This window comes from Erythranthe guttata, chromosome 12, assembly GCF_056151865.1.
Source record: "Erythranthe guttata isolate IM_541 chromosome 12, IM_541, whole genome shotgun sequence".
NCBI lineage: Eukaryota > Viridiplantae > Streptophyta > Magnoliopsida > Lamiales > Phrymaceae > Erythranthe > Erythranthe guttata.
The window spans coordinates 3,031,858-3,057,037 of NC_142544.1; the positions used below are offsets into that span (position 1 = coordinate 3,031,858).

At 39.3% G+C, this 25,180-nt stretch overlaps 4 protein-coding genes, 1 long non-coding RNA gene and 2 other non-coding genes across 7 annotated transcripts; 5 read left to right on the top strand and 2 right to left on the bottom strand.

The window, feature by feature from the left end:
* The first annotated feature begins 1,146 nt into the window (after nucleotides 1-1,146).
* On the top strand, nucleotides 1,147-2,989 carry LOC105967835 (protein rough sheath 2-like). Its single transcript, XM_012992435.2, has one exon. The coding sequence runs from the start codon at nucleotides 1,724-1,726 to the stop codon at nucleotides 2,846-2,848; it is 1,125 nt and encodes a 374-aa protein (XP_012847889.2). The 5' UTR covers nucleotides 1,147-1,723; the 3' UTR covers nucleotides 2,849-2,989.
* A 353-nt stretch (nucleotides 2,990-3,342) lies between these two features.
* TRNAD-GUC (transfer RNA aspartic acid (anticodon GUC)) lies at nucleotides 3,343-3,414 on the top strand. The gene has a single exon. It is a non-coding gene; the product is annotated as a tRNA-Asp (tRNA).
* Nucleotides 3,415-5,062: 1,648 nt separating this feature from the next.
* Nucleotides 5,063-5,134, top strand: TRNAD-GUC (transfer RNA aspartic acid (anticodon GUC)). Its single transcript has one exon. It is a non-coding gene; the product is annotated as a tRNA-Asp (tRNA).
* A 2,473-nt stretch (nucleotides 5,135-7,607) lies between these two features.
* LOC105967832 (protein BZR1 homolog 1-like) lies at nucleotides 7,608-9,449 on the top strand. The gene is made up of 2 exons (XM_088826236.1): nucleotides 7,608-7,983; nucleotides 8,446-9,449. The coding sequence occupies exons 1-2, from the start codon at nucleotides 7,756-7,758 to the stop codon at nucleotides 9,082-9,084; spliced, it is 867 nt and encodes a 288-aa protein (XP_088682362.1). The 5' UTR covers nucleotides 7,608-7,755; the 3' UTR covers nucleotides 9,085-9,449.
* Nucleotides 9,450-12,506: 3,057 nt separating this feature from the next.
* LOC105967837 (anthocyanidin 3-O-glucosyltransferase 5) lies at nucleotides 12,507-14,143 on the top strand. Its single transcript, XM_012992437.2, is given in 2 exon segments — nucleotides 12,507-13,876; nucleotides 13,878-14,143. Coding segments are annotated over 2 exon segments (1,269 nt in total). The 5' UTR covers nucleotides 12,507-12,631; the 3' UTR covers nucleotides 13,902-14,143.
* Nucleotides 14,144-15,475: 1,332 nt separating this feature from the next.
* Nucleotides 15,476-16,278, bottom strand: LOC148766228 (uncharacterized). Its single transcript, XR_016034964.1, has 3 exons — nucleotides 16,257-16,278; nucleotides 15,636-15,726; nucleotides 15,476-15,543 (listed from the first exon to the last, which is right to left on the bottom strand). It is a non-coding gene; the product is annotated as an uncharacterized LOC148766228 (long non-coding RNA).
* Nucleotides 16,279-23,873: 7,595 nt separating this feature from the next.
* On the bottom strand, nucleotides 23,874-24,843 carry LOC105950271 (uncharacterized). The gene is made up of 2 exons (XM_088826872.1): nucleotides 24,567-24,843; nucleotides 23,874-24,481 (listed from the first exon to the last, which is right to left on the bottom strand). Exons 1-2 carry the CDS (start codon nucleotides 24,825-24,827, stop codon nucleotides 23,885-23,887), a joined length of 858 nt encoding a protein of 285 aa, XP_088682998.1. The 5' UTR covers nucleotides 24,828-24,843; the 3' UTR covers nucleotides 23,874-23,884.
* Nucleotides 24,844-25,180: the final 337 nt, after the last annotated feature.

Genomic DNA, 25,180 nt, shown 5'->3' on the forward strand with positions numbered 1-25,180 from the left:
TTCCCATACTACCGAAATTTTATTTTATTATATTGATTTTTTTTTTGGAAAATGACTGTATTAATAATGAGAATTAATTTTGTATTTACTTAACTTAAAAATTATTATAAATTGAAATATTTTCCATAGTGAAGTTGTTGGTTTGAATTTCGGTTTGATAGTTTTTCTTTTACCGATCGTATTGCACAACCAACTGATTGTTTTATCAGACGTTGTAAACAAAATCGATGAATGACTATAATCGATTGATGTACAGTCTCAATTTCATTTAGTAGGACAATAATACAAAAAATCTAACAAATTTTATTATACTTGAATTTCATTAATGATGGTATTAGAAGTGTATATTATACTAGACCAACCCCTAGCAAAAATAAATAAATAAATCACATGTTCATATATAAATTATAAATGCTATAAATGATTGGAAAGTGGTCACCACTCGCTTTAAATTAGAAAAAAAAAACGCAAAAACACAAAAAACAAAAGGCTAAATTGCACCGTGCACCCCGAAATATGGCAAGGTGGGCACATTGCACCCTCAAAAATAAAATAAAAGCATTGCACACCCTCAGATTATATTTAATTTACAAGATGCACTACAAGATTAAAATCTTCATCTTTTTAATTATTCAATCGACCTCAATGTTCAACTAAGGTCATATTAGTCACTTCAATTTACGATATTTTGGTGGTGTTTGCAAAATCTTTTTGAAAGTGATTATGAGCTTTTTTTTGCTCATAATTGTTTCAGATGTTTACAAAATCAACTTTTGCTTTTTCTAAAATAATATACTTTAAGCTATTTTTTTAAAAGCACCTATAATCCTGTTTTTTCTATTTAAGTTCATTCTCTTGAAGAATAGCAAACACCTCAACTTTTAGAAATAAGCACCTAAAACTGGCTTAACTCACAATCACTAACTTCTGCTTTTAAGTAATCGTTTGCAAACACCACCTTCAACCATAATCTTTGACTGGGAAGAGACGCAACGACAGACATGGTAAGTAGGGTTCTAGATAAATAATTAGAGTCGTAAAATAACTTTTACTGATACCATTTTTACCCTCCTAAAATTCGTATGCCCAGCATGTGAGCAAAATATAAATTAAAGCGACTAATACGATCTTAGATTGATATTAAGTTTGCCGATTAAATAACGAAAGAAAAAGGGGGAAGTTTTTAATCTTCGGGTGCATCTTGCGAAATGAAATATAATCCGAGGGTGCTATATTTTTTCATTTTTCATCTTTGAGGGTGCATTGTGCCTAACTTGCCATACTTTGGGGTACAAAATGCAAAATTTGAGGGTGCACGGTGCCTAACTTGCAATATTTTGGGGGTGCATAATGCAAATTAGACACTAGACAGCTCATCTTTAACTTGGCATCTTTATACAGAGCTGTACACTCACCCCCTCTTCCCACTGTCCCGTCACTTCCACCACTCTGACTCATCACTCTGCCACCCACCACAACCACCGTCCACCACCCCCCACCCCCCACTTTTTCTTTTTTTACCCCCCAACACTTGTATATATATACTTTCCCCCCCAATAGTAAACAGTACCTCAATTCCTTTCTCTCTCTCTCCACCATTATATTACAGAAACAACAAACAGCAAAAGCTTCAACTTCATCAATGGCGGCATAATTAATTGATCACAACAGATTTTTATTTTTTTTTCCGAAACATGGTAGTGGTGGCGGTATTTGTTCGGAGATGAAGGATCGACAGAGGTGGCAGCCGGAAGAAGACGCCCTCCTCCGCGCCTACGCCAAGCAGTACGGCCCGAAGGAATGGAGCCTCATATCTCAGAGAATGGGTAAAACCCTAGATAGAGACCCTAAATCCTGCCTCGAGCGGTGGAAGAATTACCTCAAGCCGGGTATCAAAAAAGGATCACTCACCGCCGACGAACAGCATCTCGTCATTTCTCTTCAGGCCAAGTACGGCAACAAGTGGAAGAAGATCGCCGCCGAGGTCCCCGGCCGCACCGCCAAGCGCCTCGGCAAGTGGTGGGAGGTTTTCAAGGAGAAGCAGCTCAAGCACCTCCAGAGGTCTTCTTCTCATCACCACCTGGATTACGGCATTACTCCGCCCGGCGGCTCCGCCGCCGCCGGCGGCGCCGCCTCGCCGGAGGGAAAGTACGACCATATACTCGAGACGTTTGCGGAGAAGTACGTGCAGCCTAATCTATTCTCCTCCTTCCAATCCCCTACATCGCCAGCTGGTATAATTATGCCGCCGGCGGTCAATAACCTAACGCTCCCCGATCCGCCGCCGAATTCCGGCGCGGCGCTGCCGCCATGGTTGAACATGAACAGCACACCAACAACGACGTCGTCTCTAACATCTTCGTCCTCCTCCGCCACGCCGTCTCCCTCCGTGAGCCTGACGCTGTCACCATCCGAAGCGGCGGCGGCGGTGGTGGTGGATCCGGTCCAGCCGCTGGCGAACCGGTTCAACTTCCCGATCCAGCAGGTAGGGATTCTGATCCAGCACTGTAAGGAGCTGGAGGAAGGGAGGGAGAACTTGATGAGGCATAAGAAGGAGGCGACGTGGCGGCTGAGCAGGGTGGAGCAGCAGCTGGAGGCGGAGAAGGCGCGGCGGAAGAGGGAGAAGACGGAGGAGGTGGAGGAGAGGATAAGGAGGTTGAGGGAGGAGGAGGCGGCGTACGTGAGCAGAATGGAGGCGGAATACAGAGAGGAGATGAAGGGTTTGCGTAGGGATGCAGAAGCTAAAGAAGACAAATTAATGGAGGAATGGTGCAGTAATCACGTGAAGCTGGAGAAGCTGCTTCAACAGATTGGTGGGGCCCACCCCTGTGCCTTCTCTAATTCATAAACACAATAAACATTACTTTTATTTTCAGTTTTTTTTTTTCTTTTCCCAATTTCCAGTTGCATGTAGAAATTGTGATGATATATAGCGCAACTTTTAATAATAATAATCTATATAAAATAACTTTTTCTTATAAAAAATAAATACATATATAAGTTTATCCAATAAATAATAACACATGAATCTGAGCATTATTTACTAAGATCGTGTTTGGCTAAGCTTATAAGTTTATTTAAATTTTTAGAACTTTATAAATTTACTTATTGAAAAATATTGTGAAGAACATAAATTATTAAGGAAAACTGACAGTTTTTATTAATTAAACATGCTAAAAATGCAACAGTTAAAAGGTAAGACTTAAGAATCATTTGGACGTATCATAATTTATATGATCTAAATTTGATGAAATAAGTTGCCGTCAAAAACATAAAATTGATGACATTACTGATTTGAAATGTGAAATTATATATGTAATAATTTGTTGTATTACCATCGAAGTCGTTGTAGTATAGTGGTAAGTATTCCCGCCTGTCACGCGGGTGACCCGGGTTCGATCCCCGGCAACGGCGTTATTTTTTGTTCTTTCAAATATTTCTCTTTCCAAAGTACTATGTAAATTTTAAACTCACCCCCCCATATTACACAAATTATCAACCCTATTTAAAATGTATTTTTTACTTTCCACTTTTCTCTACTTGTTTAAATATTATGTGTTGCTCTTAGGGGTGCAAGTTGGAACGGAATTTCCAATTTCCGCCGATTTGGAATTGGAATTGGAATTAATTTTGTACTTCCGAATTTTTTTGCCAATTTTCCAAAAAGACAAATTCCAATCCGATCCATGCGACTTTCACCCCTAGTTGCTCTATATAATCGTACACCATTATTTATGGCTAAGGTTTTTGGTTACCTCATTAGGGAGGCTCCTCCACATCGCCGCCATCACCTCCTTCTACCTCCATCTCGCCGCCGCTATTTTTTTTTTCTTTTCCGGGTTTTGTTGTTGAAATTGTGTTAGGTGTCTCTTACATTAATATAATTGTTTTCGTTACTTTGAATTTGATGTCGGGTTATGCTATTTTTTTTTTTTTGAGTTGATTATGATATTTTGTAGTTAGATTTCAGTTTTTAAAACTAACTTTCTCCCTCTATTAATGTTTTAATTAGAAAAAGCTCAAAATTCAAACCAAACATCAATCTCCTATTTTTTCAGCTATACACCTTTAATTATATTTGCACATTTCTTTCTTCTTTCTTTCTCTTCAAAGATAACACAAATATATATATATTTTCTTTTATATTTTAAAAATAATGCGTATCTATCTGATATGCTTATTGACCCAGCCCAATAGCCCACATTTACTGGACCACAGGCCCAACTTAATAGTTATTTCTACAGAGGCCCAATCAAACCCAAATAAGGTTGGGCCCGATAAATTGTCTCGACCCAATCAATAAAGTATAAATAGAACTTAAATTCATTGAATGAAGGTACGTTATATTTATTCAATCAATTCTTCTTGAGGAATTCTCTCTACAATTACCAACTATCTTCACGTCTGACTTGAGCGTCGGAGGGGTTTCCGCCGGATCAACCCCCGGCTTAGATTACGTGTTTTCTGTTCGCAGGATCCTAGAGCAAATTAAAGTTCTCAGGACTATCTAGCTCGTGAGCACGTGACCTACTTTGCTCTCCCAGCTTCAACACATTAGGTGATTTATTTTTTACGTCATCACTATCAATTATAGAAGTTAGATTTTAAAATATTTTTCGTTTAATATTTTATGTGTTACTTTCATATACATTACTTTTTATTTTGTATAATCATCATCTATTGCTGGAGTTGTATCGGCACAACCATAAGTAATTAAATTTATTTTTACACTACTATTATAAACACATTTTTAAAAAGATTATATTTTCTTATTATTTGAATTATAAATTTGCAATTTAATATTAATTTTTTTTATGACATTCCCAAAGGAAACTATCAATTACAAGTACTAATATTTTTTCATCGACGTCTATTTATGAAAAAAGAAATGTTATTATAATGTAAGATGCGTTTGTATAATAATAAAAAAAAAATGCATTACAAATGCAATAATATCATGAAAACTTGACATTAATAAATAAATAATAATTTCTGAGATATACATGCTAAATATGATCTAATGTTGATAAAATAATATATCAAAATTAAGCTTTACATCGAAGTCGTTGTAGTATAGTGGTAAGTATTCCCGCCTGTCACGCGGGTGACCCGGGTTCGATCCCCGGCAACGGCGTTATATATTTTTTAATTATAGAATAAGAGTTAGCGGCCCGGCAACGGCTCGTTCGGTTACAGCTATAAGGTTCTACTGACTAAATAGTAGGGACTAATAGCATGTCCGGTTGGTAGGTGAATGGGTGACTAAAAAGGAAAAAGACAATTTTATCCTTAAAATCATATTTTATTATTGTAAACTAAGTGGTTTTATAGACAATTCATATATAATAACCGATTTTAACAAATTTAATAGAAAATCTAATCTAAGAAACCGAACATGCTACTAACTAAATAATTAATTAGTCAGTAGGGAATTAATCCAATCTCATGTAATCCAATCTAATCCAATATAGGTAACCGAACGAGCCCTTATTATTAAATAAGAGTTAACGGCGTTATATTTTTTTTATTATATAATTAGCTAGAGCAATCGAAGGAGCAGTTTTATTAGTATCAAATCCAACAACCTGCTCTTGAGCTTCCTTCCCTATTCAATTCCTCAACAAACTCTCTCGATTTTTCGATTCCGATTATTTTTGGATACGTAATTTTATCGGGTACTAAATATTTCCCTGCACTTTTCCCTAATTCTTTAGAAGATTTTGTCACATCAGGAATATCGTCAATCATTTGAAATAATAGCTCAATACACTTGGCGAATTTCCTCAATTTTTCGATTTCTGCTTCATTTCCGCCCCCAGAAATATCTCCCGAAACCACGGCCCCCTCCAATAGAGGGGCGGTTTTGTGGAGATGAATAAACTCCAAATGATCTAAACTCACTTCCGATAACCCCTCCGAGCAAATATCCACCACTTGTCCGACGACGAGCCCTTCGGCGCCGATGCATTTGGCCAGTTCTCCGATTATAATTATTCTCACGATTCAATTAATTTTCTACAATTCCAGAATTTAACTTATTTTCAATTTTAAAATAAAATTTACCATCTATAAATATAATTATTGAAAATAAAACAAATAAGATTTTTTTTTCTAATTTAACTATGATATTTACTAAAATATTTTAGTTCAAGGGGTATCATATCAATCTCTCTCCTTCTATTTTAAATACACAAATATGAAATACCTGTTATGTCTTTCCAAGACCCTCATTATTGTTTTTAAATATATTTGACAAACAAATATAAGAAATATGAAATTGATGATCACTCCAAATTTATTGGCTTGTTTGGATAAATTTATTTCATATAAAATCGGATCGAAACGAATAAATGTAATAAATACTTAATAAAATGTCAATGTACTTTAAGTTTGAAATACCAATTGTCGTTTTAAATTTACCGGTAATGTTCTGACTTCAAATGTGATTTTGACTCATTTTCAGTCCAAATTTACCGTAACTAAAACACAAATTTGTAATTCCTCTGTGTTTGCTTTACAGTCCAACACGAATCAAGTACATTAATGTTTGAGAGAGTTATGCGTAAATCGGTTGCAGTGTGAATCTGTAAAAACTAAAAACATCAAAGTCATAACAAATGTTCATCATTCATGTAGTATTCTCTCATCCGATATTTAATCTAGCTGATTTAAATTGGACTATACATAAAATGAATTCAAAAGACTACAAATTTGGTTTATATTTTAAGTCTTACTATTTTTTTTTCTTACTGAAAAAACTAGCACATTTCATTAATGTAATGATCCAGAGAATACAATATCTTGAATAAATCTCGGCAAAATATTCGAAGTAAAGGACTTCATTGAAAACAACCTACCAATTTAGTGAGCTGCTCGATTGCTTTCCCTCATGACATGACAAACTTTGAAAGCTTCGAAACCTTGCGCCAATCTTAATATCGTCAATAATATTATCATAGTTCATCCGAGAATCCTCATCTCCTTTAGCAGTTGCGATAATTGTGCTAAATTCAAACTAAAAAATGCTTATAATCAAATTCAAAGTCAAAATTATACCAGTAACATTGAAATGACATTCAACACCTTCCTTATTTGTTATTCAGTTTTATTTACACCTTACTAGTTACGAGTCTCACATTACATATATTTTCTATAAAATCGAAGTCTTTAAAGTCCCAAACTTTTGAAATAAATTATAGTCTCTAGTAACACCCAAAGATATAAGCTTTAGGACTGGGTGAAAATCAGACAAAACAAATTGAAAATTAATCGTTTTCGGAACTACAAAATTTCTTCCAACTCCAATTTTAAAATTTCAAAATTTCAAAACCAATCACAATTCCATAAATATATGAAATTTGATGAGCAACTCCAATAAAAAAAAAATTCAAAATAAGTCATGAAATATTAATTATTAACATTTAATGCTTTGTAATAGTATTTTTTTTTGATAACACTATTTAATTATCAATTCTGTTAATTTAATAGTAAATCTAATATTATTATTTGATGGCTAAAACAAATACCAATAAAGCGTGGGGTGGGGTGGGGGGGGGGGGGGGGGGGGGGGGGGGGGGGGGGGGTGGGGTGGGGTGGGGGTAGGGGGTGGTGTTGTTCTCGTGACCACCATGTACCAATTCAGCCTCTCTCCTCCTCAGCAACGACCATAACACACACACTTCACACACTCTCACACACACATAGAAAAAAACGCAGCGGCGGTGTTTTCCGGTGGGGTACGACAGAGCTGATAAAATGACGGCGGGCGATTCTTCGACGGGGCGGCTGTCGACGTGGAAGGAGAGAGAGACGAACAAGAGAAGGGAGCGGAAGAGGAGAGCAATCGCCGCCAAGATTTACGCCGGTCTCAGAGCTCAGGCGAACTTCAAGCTCCCCAAACACTGCGACAACAATGAAGTACTCAAAGCCCTCTGCGCCCAATCTGGTTGGGTTGTTGAAGAAGACGGCACCACTTACCGCAAGGTCAAATTATCAAAAACCCCCAATTTCTCATTTCAATTCCGTCGCTTTAATTCGATCTTACTTTCTGTTAAATTTTCTCAATTGATCTCGATTTTAAGCAATTTGCTGAGTTAGTATTTCGTATTTTGTGTTAATTTGATTTCTGTTCCTGGATCTAATCTGGATATACAGCTTGATTTTTTTTTTTGTGATGAATACCTAATTTTTGGATTTAATTTTTTGCTTTTTTGTTGCTGCTCTGTTATTTGATCGATGTATTACAAATTTTCTCAATGCATTCTTGAATTTAGTGACTAGAGCTTATGTTGTGATCTGCAATTAAGAACACTCAGATGTTTTCTTCTCTACATTCTGTCAAAGATGGTTTCTTTTTTCGATCCCTTTTTTATCTCAAACTACGTAATTTCCGAATAAATATAGAATTTTATGAACTCTGATAGATATGTACATTTTCACTCACAGGGGCACAAACCACCGCCATCCGACACTCCGATGACCTCAGCAAACATCAGTGCATGTTCATCAATCCAACCAAGCCCTAATTCTTCGGCTTTCCCAAGCCCTGCACCCTCTTACCACGCCAGCCCTACGTCCTCGTCCTATCCAAGCCCGCCACGTGGTGATAGAAACCCCACCTCGTATATCCTACCTTTCCTCCGTGTATGCAATAGCGCCCCCGTCACACCCCCTCTCTCCTCTCCTTCTAGAAGCTCCAATCCGAATCCGCATTGGGAATCTTTTCCCAATAATAATAACAATAATAATAATAATAACTCGTTCAATTCTTTTATCCACCCCCTTTTCGCTGCTTCGGCCCCCTCTAGCCCCACCCGCCGCCGGCGGTTTACACCCCCCACAATCCCGGAATGCGATGAGTCCGATTTCTGGGCAAGTTTTCAGGCGGGGCCCACTTCGCCGACTTATAATCTTGTGAAACCGCCACATCAGCAGATTCCTTGTGGGGCGAAGAGGGCACGTGGTGGCACTGAGTTCGAGTTTGAGAATGGTGCTGTAATGGCTTGGGAAGGCGAGCAAATACACGAGGTTGTTGGAATGGATGACTTGGAACTTACACTTGGGAGTGGAAAAGCTCATGCTTAAGCGTCTTTTTTCCGATGAGGTATTTTACATGATTGGTCAAGAAAATTCCGTATTTGCTCAAGACGAAGCCGTTTCGTAGCTCGAGATTCGATGGTGAGCTACGTAGAGTTAAATGCTTTATTGATTTCTATTTTAATGAAATTATGTGTAAGAATGGTATATTTTATCAGTCGGCATCATGTAGAGAAGGAAACTTGAACTTTGATGAGTTGGTTCAATGTTGTTTCTCAGTGGCAGAACGGTAATTAGGAATGGGGTTCTTGAATACATGCATCTTTATTGCCTACACCATTTCAGAAATTACATGTTTTGTAAACATCTGTTGTAGTTGTAATATATATATATATTTTTAGTTTTAATGCGAACTGGTGGTTATTAAATGATAGAAACATGCAAAATGAGGTAAGTTTTGTGAGAATTTATTTATTTATTTAATTTTTTTTCTTTTTGATTTTGTGACAATGTTTTTCATTCCGAAAGTTTCGGTTTCCGATTTTTTTTTTTTTTTTTTTTTTATTGTAATTGGGATATATAAGAGATTTCGAAAGTTACGGATCAGTATTTTGTGTTGTGAATAAATGACTTGATTTTTTTGAATTCTGCTGATTATGATCCGTAACTTTTGAATTTTGGAATTCATTCAAATTTATTTAATATTCAATTTCTGAATTTTCAAAAAAAGAATTGGTAATGAAATTACAGTTTATTTTACATAAGTTTATAAATATTGTTTTGACAACAAAATATTTTATAGAATAAATTATAATAGAAAATTAAACTTAAAAGGTAGAAATAATAATTTGTTTTTTAATGTCCATACATAAATATTTGTAAATAAAATAATAATATATAATAGTAGATAATAAACCAACCAATTACTAATTATTTGTGTATATAATATATATATATCCATTCAATATCAATAAGCATTAGTATATAATATATATATAGACTAGTAGTAAAAAAATAAAAATAAAAATTCTGGGGGGCAACACCCCCCCCCCCCCCACCCCCCCCCCCAATAGAAGCTCCGCCAATGGATATCGGGTTTAGTAAAAGTAAAATACTAAAGTAAACTACATATATTGCGATATTAAGAGGGTGTTAGGCTAAGTTTATAAGATGTTAAAAAAAACTTATAAGATGTTTTAGAGCTTATAAACTCTTCCAAAGTGTTTGGTAATTTTTTACAGAAAATCTTAATTTTTTTTTAAAATGAGCCATTGGAGAACAAAATAAGATCTTTTTAAATAAGTACCTCTACTTCACCTTTTTTTTAAGATCTTATAATGAGTAAAAATAGGAAATAAGTTTATTATGCAAACACTCTAAAAATTAATCCTAAAAATAAAATGTAACAACTTATCGGCTCTTAAAATATCTTATCAAACGTAACAGCTTATCAGCTGTTTAAAATAAACTTAACCAAATACCCTCTTTCGACTGGCTCAGTAAAATACTACTAGAGTGCTTATTTTAGTTGCCTCAAGCATCTTAGCGTTAGTCAAGAGATCTCAAGCATATTTGGTTGAACAAATTATTTTGTTATCTCTTTACTTTTGATTTTAAATATAGCAAGTAAAGATGATTCCTCTCTTTTAATTTAAAAATTATGATGCTAATATTCTTCTTTTAATTATTTATGTAGATGATATAATTGCCACTGAAAATATCTTTCAACTCGTGTCTAAACTCATTTTTCACCTCAAAATCTGGTCAAACTCGCATAGTTTGAAGTCAAATACTTTACATTACTGGTGGTTTCAAAATTATCATGTTAAATAACCATCGCAACTTAAAGATTATTCATGGTGGGTATAATTAGCGGTGTTTTTTTTTTGGAAATCATATTGCCCTATTAACCCGTCGCCTTACCGAACAATACCGATTCTCTATCGAAATATTTCAACTCAACGATAAACGTACCATACCGTACCGTACCGAAATAGTTTGGTAGGGCAACTATACTCAATATGATTAAAATGGTATTACCCTACCGTACTGGAATATTATTATTACATAAAAATAAATCAAATTTTATTTTAATATCTAATGTATTTTATATAAATAGTGAAGATAGTATGCTAACTATTATTAGTTAATATAGTTCTACTTTTTAAGTATTTGAAAAATATTATATTTCATTAATGATGATATAAATTAGGGGTGGTAAACGAGCCGAGCCGGCTCGCGAACTTGACGAGCCGGCTCGACAAAGGCTCGAACTCGAGCTGGAGCTCGAGCCAAAATTTAGTTGTTCGACAGCTCGCGAGCTGCCTTTTTTTTTTTTTTTTTTTTAATATATATATATATATATATATATATATATATATATATATATATTATTCTTATTCTTATTATTATTATTATTAACTAAATAATAAATAGTCTATAATAATAAATATTTCTAGTATTTAGAAACAAATCTATATTACTTAGATAATTCATAATAATATAAAATATTATTATAATAATAGAAAAATTAAAAAATATATATAACTAGAGTTTATTATTTATTTTATATTTTTTTTTATTTTCCTACAAATAATTTTTAATAAAAAATAAATAATTTTAATAAAAAAATTAAATGAGCCCGAGCCAAAAAAAATTGGCTCGATGAGCTCGAGCTTGGCTACATGGACTCGAGCTCGAGCTTGAGCTGGCCAAAACAGCCGAGCTCGGCTCGTTCCCACTCCTAATTTAAATTATGCTAAAAAAAATTATATTACAATTTTATCTTAGAAATATTTTATACTATGTAAATTAAAAACATATATTTAGGCCCTGTTTGGTTGACAAGATAAGATTAGCCAAGATAAGATTAAATAATCTAATGAGATCCAATTATTTTATTGGAGCTTGAAAGGTCCAACAAAAAAAACTCATTGAAAGGCAAGATAAGCCAAGATAAGACAAGATAAGCCATGATTATATAATTTTGGTGGGTCGACCCGACAAGTTATTGAGGATACCAAACATCAAATTAAGTCCAACTATTTAGTTAATCATGGCTTATCTTGGCAACCAAACGGGACCTTAGAATATTACGCCTAAAATAATAGTTTTGAACAATTTTAAACAAGGCATAGCCTTGAATTACATTGGAAAAATGATATTTCATTTTCACTTAAATAGAAGACAACAAAAAATTGATAATTATCATGACCATATCAAACCATATCGATTTTTTGATATACCGAAACTTTTGGTACAGCAATAGTAACAAATTTCATAATACCAAAAATTTGATAGTGACATTAATTCAAGAAATTCGGTACAGTTGCTCTACCAAACCAAACCAAACGCACCCCCAATGTAACTGCACTCGATTTTTTCTTATTTATTTGTTTTTCTTGTAGGGTAGGTAGCAACATAAATGCATCATTATTTTGGTATGATTTGATTCCACAAATATTCTTTTGTTATTTCAAATTTCAGTATACTGTTTATGTATAAATAATATACACTCATACAGTTCTATCATCCACACACACCGACATTCTCTCTCTCCTCTTTCTCTCTCTAAAACTCAGAGTGTGTAACAGTGATGGATATCTCATCCGACAATCTTCACATTACAATGGTCTCCAGCCCCGGTATGGGCCACCTCATACCCATGCTAGTCCTCGCTAACCGCCTCGCCGCCGACCACAACGTCACCGTCACCGTCCTTCAGGTCACCACCGCCGTATCTCCGCCGGAGTCCAACCTCCTCCATCTCCCCGTCTACGGTAACCTAGTCCAAATCACACAACTCCCCCCCGTCGACATCTCCCACCTCGTCGATCCCTCCACCAACGTCGTCACCCAGCTCTGCCTCATGGTCCGCCAGGCCCTGCCGTCCGTCCGCTCCGCCATCGCCGCCATGGACCGCCGCCCCGACGCCCTCATCGTCGACCACTTCGGCACCGAATTACTGCCGATCGCCGCCGAGTTCAACCTCCCCAAGTACGTTTACGCCCCTTCCACCGCCTGGTTCGCCGCCTTGGTGATTTACAGCCCGGTTCTCGATCGAGAAATCAACGGTCAGTACACCGACCAACCCGAACCGCTCAGAATTCCGGGCTGCAAACCGGTCCGGCCCGAGGACGTGGTCGACCCGATGCTGGACCGGAACGACCAGCAGTACGACGAGTACATAAGAATGGGGAAAGAAATCACTTTATTCGATGGGGTTTTGTGCAATTCGTGGTCCGATTTGGAGCCCGAAACCCTAGAATCTTTCAGACGGAACGAGCATATGAGATCCGTAATGAAGAAACCGGTTTACCCAATCGGACCGCTGAGAAGACCGGTCCAACCGGTTACTGAAAAAACCGAGTTGATGAGCTGGCTAGACCGGCAACCGGACGAATCGGTAATTTTCGTTTCATTTGGAAGCGGCGGTATGCTTTCAGCAGAACAAACCACGGAGCTGGCGTGGGGATTGGAGCTGAGCCGACAGAGATTTATTTGGGTGGTACGCCCCCCCACCGCAGGCCGTGTGGACGACGCGTTTTTCAATATAAGCAACGGGTCTGATTCCGCTCCGGATTATTTTCCGGAGGGGTTTACGACCCGGACCAGTGACATCGGGTTATTGGTTCCAATGTGGGCCCAGCAAGTGGAAATACTAAACCACCCTTCAATAGGAGGGTTTCTATCGCACTGCGGGTGGAATTCGACTATGGAGAGCATTACCAGCGGCGTGCCGATGATTGCATGGCCGCTTTACGCGGAGCAGAGGCTGAACGCCGCGTTCCTGGCGGAGGAGGTGGAGGTGGCGGTGCGGCCAGGGGTGTTGCCGACAAAGGCGGTGGTGGGGAGGGAGGAGATAGAGAGGATGGTGAGGAGATTAATGGAGGAGAGAGAAGGTTTGAAAATGAGGGAAAATGTTAAACGATTGAAAATGAGTGGTGAAGAGAGTCTCAAGATTGGTGGCTCTTCCTACAAATTCATATGTGAGATTTTAACTGTAATTGCCTCCAAAACAAGCGACAAATAAATCACTTGGTTTATCAAGTACTTGGATTTTGTCTTTTGGCAAATGAGTGTGTAAAATAAAAAAAATATGTTTGGATAATAAGGTACAATATTACCTAGTATGAATTTTTTATTTTGTTTTAGAAATTTAAATCCTATTATAAATTGAGGAAGTACCGGAAGAGTATGATTCAAACCTTAAACATTTGCTCTGATAGTAGACATGGTTGGCAATCGGGCTATGTGAACCGAACTTGAATTGACTCAAGCTTATATGTCATTGAGTCTAAGTAATATAGGTTGGAACTGGGTTCATCTATTTTCTCGGGTTTCAGATTTATATCAAATATAGTTACTATATTACTGTAATAAAAAAATAATAATTATGAAAAATAAGAGAAAAACAAAGATTTATCTCCATTGAAGCTAATACAAAGAAACATTAAACAATCTTTGCAAATTATACAAAAAAAAAAAAAAGAAAAAAAAAAAAAAAAGTAGAAACAAGACCGAAGAAGTAATAATAAAGACTAGTATCTCTAATTAGTGTAAACGTTTTATATATATATATATATATATATATAGGGGAAATTGGCTAGACACCCATTATTTGAAACTTATATAGGTGGAAGTCCATTTCATAAGATGAATATAGGTGTAGGTCCTTTAGTCAATAAAAATAATGTAAATTAATTTAAATTATTAGTATATAGACCTAAATACCCTTAATTAATATTAATATGCAATAATTATTTATGTAAAATAAGGGAACAAATCCCCCATATCACTCTCATCTTTCTCTCACTTCTCTCTCTCCTCACGATTTCATGTATTTTATCTTTCCTCTCTCTTTCTCTCTCCTCTTATTTTTCTGACCTCTTCTTTCTCTCTCTTTCTTCAAATCTCACAATGTCATTTCTTTCTTTCTTTTTTCTTTGGATTTTTCGAAAAAAAAAAATTATTGTTTTTTATTGATTGTGTGTTGTTATATTATTTTAGTAAATAACAAACCCTACCCCAAATAATGCAAACATTAAAACAACAAATATAAATTTGATATTAGTATTAGTTTGAGAAAAACAATATTTACAGAATGCAAATATAAAAAGCAAATATTTTCATTTGCAATTTGAACTTGGAATTTACAAGGTGAATGTAAACACATGAAATCCTTTTATCAACAAACATAGAGTGAAACTGCAAAGTGCAATACATGGAAAACAAAACGAGGTTCGCACGATGATGTGAAGCGGGGTTTCTTTTCTGTAACGGTTAGTGGTTCTTGGGTTTTGACTGCAGTAAAATTTGGAAATCCAAAACGAACATAATGAAATTCAACTTGCAAACTCATAACAGATAAATGTAAATAGCAAAGTCAGAACACATAATTAGGTTCTTCAAACGTATTGTTTTAGAATAAACATAGCCATAGTCGTAACATACACAAACCCCTCAATTTACCTGATTTCGGGGATTGGAAATCATCATCATCCTTTGCTGTTAAGGGGGAAAAAACGGTTTCTCAAATTAGTATTGAAATATTTGAAATAAATAGCAAACAAACTAAATACAAAAGGATCATTGATTACCAAGACTTAATCGTGTTTTGGCCATCGTATGAACTCCAAACAACAAACCCTAACACCAGCCGTTGATTCCGAGCAACAAACAATTTGTAAACTGCAAACAAAACGAAGTCAAAGTGGGCAACAACAATTTGTAAACTGCAAACAAAACGAAGTAAAACTGCAAACGACAAACACCCAAAACGACCTGGTACCCAAAACGACCTGGTAAAACGACCTGGTAAAACGACCAAAAACCCAAAAATTGAACAGCAAATTGAACAGCAAATCGAAAACTGCAAACGACCAAATCGAAAACTGCAAACAATCAAGAACCCAAAAATCGAAAACTGCAAACTGCAGCAAATCGAAAACTGCAAACGACCAAATCGAAAAATTGAACAGCAAATTGAACAGCAAATCGAAAACTGCAAACGACCAAATCGAAAACTGCAAACGATCAAGAACCCAAAAATCGAAAACTGCAGCAAATCGAAAACTGCAAACGATCAAGAACCCAAAAATCGAAAACTGCAAACTGCTGCAAATCGAAAACTGCAAACAACCAAAACACCCAAAACTGCAAACGACCAAGAACCCAAAAATTGAACAGCAAATCGAAAACGAAGACAAAATGCAAACGACCTGGTAAAACTGCAAACGACCAAACACCCAAAACCTCTTGAAGGATTCAAAATTCGTGGTGAGATTTTCGATTTGAAGAATAAGGGGAGAAATCGAATTCAAGATTTTTGCAATTGGAATTTCGGATTTGCAGTATAATAGGGAGAGAAATGGGGGATTGGATTTTGAAGATATATTTTACCGTATATTACTAGAGATATTGATAGGGGTACTTTTGACAAATTATAAATACAACAAATTGCTGGAAATTAGAGTTTATTAGATGGATTTTAACACATATAATCTCTTATAGGAGGACCTATAGCAAATTGCCCCATATATATTGATATACCTATTGGCCCAGCCCAATAGCCCACATTTACTGGACCACAGGCCCAACTTAATAGTTATTTCTACAGAGGCCCAATCAAACCCAAATAAGGTTGGGCCCGATAAATTGTCTCGACCCAATCAATAAAGTATAAATAGAACTTAAATTCATCGAATGAAGGTACGTTATTATTATTCAATCAATTCTTCTTGAGAAATTCTCTCTACAATTACCAACTATCTTCACGTCTGACTTGAGCGTCGGAGGGGTTTCCGCCGGATCAACCCCCGGCTTAGATTATGTGTTTTCTGTTCGCAGGATCCTAGAGCAAATTAAAGTTCTTAGGACTATCTAGCTCGTGAGCACGTGACCTACTTTGCTCTCCCAGCTTCAACACATTAGGTGATTTATTTTTTACGTCATCATTTTGGCGCCGTCTGTGGGAATGCAGACCAGATCACGTAGCCAGCAAGATCCTCCTGAGTCCACTCGGAGAGAGAATGACACAGCTAACAACCTCCCAGTTCGAGGAGGCTCTGGCTTGCCACCTCCTCCACGTGCTCCGGATCCACCACGTGAGGTTCAGGTGATTCCCCCTCGGGATCCACCACTCGCCGATCCTCCACTACAGGCTCCACCTCTACCTGCTTCTCGAACGGTTCAAATAACCGAGGAGGCACTCCAACGAATGATAACAGAAGTTTCTACTCGCGCCGCCACTGATGCGGTGGCGCAATATATCGCCACGATGGCAGCAAATGCTCCCCCCGCGATCCCAGCTAACGCTCCCCCCGTGATCCCAGCTAATGCTCCACCCGCAATGCCACCCAGGGTGCAGCAACCGGCCCAGAACAATGACGATCGGATAAGTGTATCCTCATCCACTTCAGATCCAAGATCCCGGATGCAGCTATCTACCAATCACAGGGAGCCACAACCCAGACAACAACGCCACCATTCGCTCCAACGGGGTGATGCGTCTCTACGAAGAGCTCATCTCTTTAATGAAGGGGAAGACGAGATAAATAGTAGAGTATCTCGCCAAAACCAGTTCCCCAGATTGAACAATCCAATTGACGGAAGAGCGCCAGTCCCAACAAGGCGCAGTCCTTTCACCCTAAACATCCTCAACGAGGTATTGCCTCAAGGAGTGAAAGTATCGGGCTTACCTCAGTTCGAAGGAACTACCGACCCGCAGGAACACATAGAGAAGTTCCACGCTATGGCAGACCTATATGGCCCGACAGATGCAGCAATGTGCAAGATGTTTCGCACCACTCTATCCAAGAGAGCCATGAATTGGTTCAACGCTCTGCCCACAGGATCAATTGACACTTTCGCTCAATTGTCATTGCGTTTCACCAACCAATTCGCCATCAATAAGCAATATGCTAAAACTCCAGCACATCTCTTCTCTATCGTACAGAGAGACAATGAAACACTCCGCAACTACATCAGGCGTTTTGTGGAGGCTGTTCATGAAGTTCCCAGTGTAGGACAAGATATGCTCTCAGGGATTATGCAGCAAAACCTGAAGTCGGGTAGGTTCAAAGAATCTATCGCAGGAAGACCTCCTGGCAACTTAGATGAGCTGTTAAATCGAGCTGAAAAATACATACGCATAGAGGAAGCTTCTGCCAATGCTCCTCCCAAGAGGAAGAGAGAAGATGAACGCCCGGATATTAGGAGACGAGATGATCGACGTCCTCCACCCCCGCCTCAAGGCCAATCATCTTCAACTTATAATCGATTCACTCCACTCAATACTCGTCTCACTGAAATACTTCATGTGATTGAACAAAAAGGTCTGGCAGAGCCTCCACGCCCAATGCAACCCAATGCAAAACGAGAAAAATCGGATCGCTATTGTCGATTCCACAAAGATAAAGGGCATACTACCGAGGAATGTGCGCAACTCAAATTGGCGATTGAGAGGTTGATCAAGCAAGGCCACTTGAGCGAATACATTGATAAGCCTCGAAATAAGCGCCGCGATGATCTTCCACGCCGAGATAACAATAGAGATCAACAGCAACGACGAGAGGAGGGAGGTCATCGGCGCGACCCAGATAACAATGATAACCAACCCACCCGAGGAATCATCTCTTTTATCTCCGGAGGACCGGCAGGTGGCGACTCACAAAATGCGAGACGCACCCTCGCTCGATCAGCACGTATGAATCAAGAACATGCTTCTCCATCCGCATCCGTCTATCAAATACGAAGACCTGATCATGGCATAGTCTTCAACTCCTCGGACCTTGAACGTCCAGATGAAGATCATGTCGATGCGTTAGTGATAACAGCAACGGTGGCCAATTTCATAGTTAAAAAGATATTAGTGGACGGTGGGAGCTCAGCCGACATTATGTATCTCCACACATTCAAGCAGCTAGGCATAGACAACGCACGGTTCAGTCCCATCACTACACCACTGAAAGGATTCACGGGAGAAGGTGTTTTATCCATGGGGGAAGTAGAGTTACCCATCTCCTTAGGGGAAGATCCTTGTCGAGTGACGAAAATGATAAAATTCCTTATCGTCGACAAACCATCCCCTTATAACATCATCGTGGGAAGGCCCGCGATCCATACATTCAAGTCTGTGCCTTCATCTTACCACCAAAAGTGGAAATTCCCCACTCCTTACGGGATGGGAGAGGTACTTGGAGATAGGCGTCTCGCTCGAGAATGTTATGCAAGAGCTCTACGTGAACCATCTAAGAGACCTATTCCTCTAGGGAAAGGAGACGACACCCCGAGACAAGATAAGCGAAAATGGGTCAACGCAGTCATCGAAGCTGATAAAGAAATCCTAATCAGTGTACCCGACGACACCGCCAAGCTAGCCGCGGTTGAAGAGCTCAAATCAGTAGAACTCATACCCGGAGATAATTCTAAGCTTCTCCGCATTGGCTCTGATCTAGATCAAGAAGTGGAGAATCAGCTAGTTAACTTCCTTAGGCAAAATGGAGACGTATTTGCTTGGAAAGCTCAAGATCTAACGGGAATTCCTCCGAAAGTAGCATTGCATCGACTAAACGTTGACAAAAGATTGAAACCGGTCAAGCAACGTAAAAGGACTTTCGGTCCTGAGCGCAACAAACATATCAAAGAGGAAGTGGCAAAACTCTTAGAGGCAGGCCACATTAGATCGGTTCAGTATCCCGAGTGGTTATCCAATGTGGTATTAGTACCTAAACCCGGAGGCAAGTGGAGGCTATGTGTAGACTTCACCGACCTCAACAAGGCATGCCCGAAGGATCCATTTCCCTTACCAAGGATCGACCAGCTCATAGACTCAACCTCAGGGTGCGAACTTCTCAGCTTCCTTGATGCATATCAAGGATACAACCAAATATTGCTCGCCCCAGAAGATCAAGAGAGAGCTAGTTTCATTACTGACCAAGGCATCTATTGCTATCGAGTTATGCCGTTCGGTCTCAAGAATGCAGGAGCTACTTACCAACGCCTGGTGAACACGATGTTCGCGGACTTGATTGGTAAGAACATGGAAGTGTACATTGATGACATGCTTGTCAAGAGTATTAAAGTCGCGGATCACCTAACCGATTTAAGTCAATGCTTCTCCATCTTACGTAAATACAAGATGAAGCTCAATCCCCTAAAATGTTCTTTTGGAGTTCGAGGCGGAAAATTCTTAGGGTATATGATATCACAACGGGGAATTGAAGCCAACCCAGCAAAGATTGAAGCTATCACCTCCATGGCCCCTCCCACATCGATTAAGAAGGTCCAACAACTTAATGGTTGTTTGGCAGCCTTAAACCGATTTATATCCCGATCGGCTGATAAGGGTCTTCCTTTCTTCAAGATACTAAGAGGTGGGAAAAAGTTTGAGTGGAATGAAGACTGTCAAAGAGCTTTCACAGAATTGAAAGCATATCTCACTTCCCCACCTCTACTAACGAAGCCCCAGCCGGGAGATACTCTTTTCCTATACTTGGCCATTTCTGCTGATGCCATTAGCGCAGTGCTCATTCGGGATGGTGAAAAAGGTCACCAACCGATATATTACATAAGCCGAGCTCTCCAAGGCCCAGAGCACCGTTACACCAATATGGAGAAACTTGCTCTCGCGCTCATCAATGCAGCCAGAAAGTTACGTCCGTACTTCCAGTCGCACCAGGTGATAGTTCTCACCAACTATCCCCTTAAACAAATATTGAGAAGTCCCGAGACTTCCGGACGATTAGCTAAATGGGCTATAGAGCTAAGTGAATATGGGGTTGAGTTCAAACCACGCCCAGCCATCAAAGCTCAAATCCTAGCAGACTTTGTAGTAGAGATGACTACATCGGAAGAGAGCACATCCATACCCACTTGGGCCATCAATGTTGATGGATCATCTACCGCTACAGGAGGAGGCGCGGGTATTGTACTAACAAGCCCAGATGGCGATGAATTCGAGTATGCTAAACGGTTTGATTTCAAAGCCTCCAATAACGAAGCCGAATATGAAGCTTTGATCGCTGGTATCCGCCTCGCTTTAGCAGCTGGAGCTCGCAAACTCATAGTACACAGCGACTCCCAGTTGGTGGTCAACCAAGTCCTTGGGAACTATGAAGCCAAAGAAGAATCCATGGCAAAGTACCTTGCTCTTGCACTTACCCTCCTCTCAAAATTGGATAGCTACGAGATAAAGCAAGTACCACGAGCCAACAATATTGATGCAGACAAGTTGGCTAGACTTGGTAGTTCCATGGCAAGCATTGGAAGCCGGAAAATCACCCTCCTCACGGCTTCCCAACCAGAAATAGTCTCCACCGACGGAGTGAATTGCGCTGAAGAGAGCGAACCCTGTTGGATCACCCCCATTACAAACTATCTCAAAAGCGGGGAACTTCCGACTGACATCGCCCAAGCGAAGAAAATAAAGGTAAGGGCAGCCCGTTTCCTAATGATAGGTGAAGATCTCTACAAGCGAGGGTTCTCCTCCCCCTATCTTAAATGCCTTAACCCATCAGCAGCAGACTATGTGCTTCGGGAAGTACATGAAGGCATTTGTGGTAATCATTTAAGTGGAAGAAACTTAGCTCTCAAAATATTGAGACAAGGTTACTATTGGCCCACCATGCATGAAGATGCGAAAAAACTAGTGCAGAGATGCAAGCCTTGCCAACAACACGCTAACATCCTTCATCTCCCCGCAGCATTGATGCAACCGATTGACAGTCCCATACCTTTCGCTCAATGGGGAGTTGACTTGGTCGGTCCTTTTCCACCAGCAACAGGAGGACGCAAGTTCCTCATTGTAGCTGTAGATTACTTCACCAAGTGGGTAGAAGCAGAACCTTTAGCTCGCATTCGAGAAGAAGATGTCATCCAATTCCTTTGGAAAAACATTGTGTGCCGCTTCGGCATTCCCCGTTCCATTATTTCGGACAATGGAACACAATTTTGTGGAGACAAAGTCAAGAGTTGGTGCCTTGGCTTATCTATTAAGCAATTCTTCACTTCGGTGGCAAACCCCCAAGCAAATGGTCAAACTGAAGTAACCAATCGCACGATACTTCAACATCTCAAGACAAGGCTTGGAAGTGCCAAGGGAAAGTGGGTTGAAGAATTACCCAATGCTCTGTGGGCATATCGAACAACCCCACGAACAGCAACAGGAGAATCTCCATTTAACCTAGCTTTTGGAACAGAGGCTGTAGCACCCGTAGAGATTGGCGAACCCTCTTGGAGAGTCATCAATTATTCACCAGAGGAGAATGAAGAAGCAATGAGGGCTAACCTCGATCTCGTCGACGAGCTAAGAGAGATTGCATCCATCAGACAGCAAATGTACAAGAGTCGCATGGCGAAAGTTTATAACTCCAAAGTCCGCCCTCGCTCTTTCCAAGTAGGAGATTTAGTTCTCCGCAAAGCCGAAGCCTCACGCCCAATCGGTAAACTCGACCCGAAGTGGGAAGGACCATATAAAATCACACAAGTGATTAACAATGGAGCATATCGTCTCGAGAACCTCGACGGACACCCTATACCCAGAACCTGGAATATAGGGAATCTCAAAAGGTTCTACGCTTGAGGTATACATCCATCTTAAATCAAATTTGTTTAAGTTTACATCTACATCTTCCTCATACGAAAGTCGCCTTGCAGGCTTCACAACCTTCCACGTCTCTCTTCATGCAAAAATGTCTCTAAAAGCTCGAGAAGGGACTCCATAACGAGGTGTGTAAACATCCCTCCCAAACTGGGGGGCTAGTGATATTATCTACATCAACCTTCCATAACACGTCTCATCATCTTCTTACAGATTAAGAGCCAATTACGAGAGGATGCTTACCGACCACCATTCACCCAAAGAGAGAAGATACTCTGTACTATCTCACTAAGGGTAACACCACTTTTACTAAGTCATATCACAAGCACATTAGTGGGTCTCTATACTAAACAATAACGCCATCTCCTTTGACAGGCAGGGTCGCGCAGCAATCCACCGCAACTCATGAGTTGTTCTCATATCTCGGAATGCGAGGAACAGAAAAAGTCCCAATATTGAGTACGTGATCCCAAATACGCATCACTCCAACTTATGAAACTATTAAGTCTTCAATACAAGTACTTGAATTTTTTTTTACCCCGATACTTTTCAGGCAAAGAGACACCAAAAGACAGTAGACATACTACCCTACACCAAGCACGGATGAGCACAAGGAAGACGTGGAAGAAGAATAAAATCTCTTATAGTCACATAGATTACTTTTCAATAGTTCGATTTATTTGTTTTTTACGAGTTATTTCCCTTCGCCTCACGGAAGCTTATGACAATTCGCATTTCTTATTAATGATTAAATCAAGTTTTTACTTTACTCTCAAAGTTATTGTTCATATACTACTTAACCGTTACGACGGGTTCATCTCACTTCAACCCTAAAAACACTTAGAGAAATTAAGATAGTCCATATAGCCTGGCCAGCTGGATTATCTGCGTCTCTCTATTTTGATTTTCAGGGTCCTCATGCTTAAAACGTGGCCATGGACTAAATAATACTCCGACCTACGAGGTCCAAAATAAAGGGCACGATCCCAAAAAATTATAAAAAAAAAATCTTGAGAGACTGATCCCCTCATCAAGAATATCTCGAACAATGCTATATGCAAAACATTAGTGCGAAATCAATGAATAAAAAGAAACAATAACTTTGATAGCAAAATCAACGTCTCAAGGTGCAAACAAATACCAAGTCATGAAGCATGCAAAAATACTAGTGGACATACCCACTTAATAAAAATAAAAATAAAAAACCAAGTCTTCTTCTAAGGAAAATAAAAACAACATCACACCAAACTACACTTTCCGAGCAGAAGTAGCTTCGGTAGTTCGATCATCTGCTTCCGCATCCGAGGCAATTTCAGTACACTCGACATCAATATCCTCCCCATCATCAGGAATGTCCTCCTCCATACCTCGAATAATCTTCTCGTCAATTCCTCCAACCTTGCGTAAGTACTGACGACACGTCCTAACCAAAGGAGCATAAACCCCAGCTATTGCTCGATCTTCGATCATAGCTCGACAGATATCACTCTTCTGAAAGCGACGTTCCCCTTCTAACATAACCGATTCCTTATAAGCTGCTCCAGCCGAAGAAGCCAAAAACCTCTTCCCCGTAAACTTCTCGGCATCATACTTCTCCTTCAGCTCGTCATAGCACCGATCTAATTTCATCAGTTCAATTTTACTCGCCTCGGTCTCGCTCCTACTAATCTCCAATTCATCGGTCCTCTGAATGAGCAGAGTCTCGGCCACCTCTAGTTTGGTTTCCGCAGCCTCCAATTGAGCCTTTAGCTCTTTCTCCCTTGCCTCCCAACCAGCACGCTCCTCATCATGGGTCTTTTCGACTTGCTCCTCCTGCTCCACTAGATACCTCCACGTAGCTATAAGCTATATCAAAATTCAAACAGAAAATATTAGAGTATGGAGACTTATAATCTAAAACGAAAACATATTAAATTAAACAAATATTTACCCGACACATGTCTCCGCCAGCCAACGAAAGCATATGAGCACGACCTTTACCCGACATCCGACTTCGGTCATACTCCCCAACGAAACCCTCAGTCTTCTTCAGCGCGATAGTATGATCGGTCGTATCCCAAAAAGAATCCTTCCCCTCTCGGTTCACCCCATACGTGAACAAGCATTTGCCTGCACCCCCTGGAGGCACATGAGAAACCTCAGGATCCACTCGAGGCCGTTTCGGTGCAGGCACATACTCGATCTCAACCATCTCATCCTTCCCATTATTAACCGATCGATCCAACTCATCCCCCTCAACATTATGATCACGATCATCTCCGCTTGCATGCGGAGCCTCCACGCGGGTCACTTCACGCGATTTGCTACTACTTGATTTCGCTTGCTTCAAAGGATCCCTCTTCGCTTGCTTTTTCGCACCTCCAGTAGCTTTCTTCCGAAGAGCCGCAAAATCAATACACCCATCTAAAAAAAAAAAAAAAAAAAAAAAAAAAAATTTATTAGAATGGCAGAGACAACACAAAATAAGGCACAAATGCATAAAACATGTAGACTACACGCAACGGTGTAGGCGCCCGACCCTTTGGAATAAGACAACTCGGATCG

Bases quoted from the DNA above. Each gene is read 5' to 3' on its own strand.
- LOC105967835 (XM_012992435.2), top strand. From the start codon at position 1,724: ATGAAGGATCGACAGAGGTGGCAGCCGGAAGAAGACGCCCTCCTCCGC.
- LOC105950271 (XM_088826872.1), bottom strand. From the start codon at position 24,827: ATGGTTGAGATCGAGTATGTGCCTGCACCGAAACGGCCTCGAGTGGAT. The intron at 24,482-24,566 runs GTAAATATTTGT...ATTTTGATATAG, and splicing joins CTGGCGGAGACATGTGTCGG to CTTATAGCTACGTGGAGGTA.
- LOC105967832 (XM_088826236.1), top strand. From the start codon at position 7,756: ATGACGGCGGGCGATTCTTCGACGGGGCGGCTGTCGACGTGGAAGGAG. The intron at 7,984-8,445 runs GTCAAATTATCA...TTTCACTCACAG, and splicing joins ACGGCACCACTTACCGCAAG to GGGCACAAACCACCGCCATC.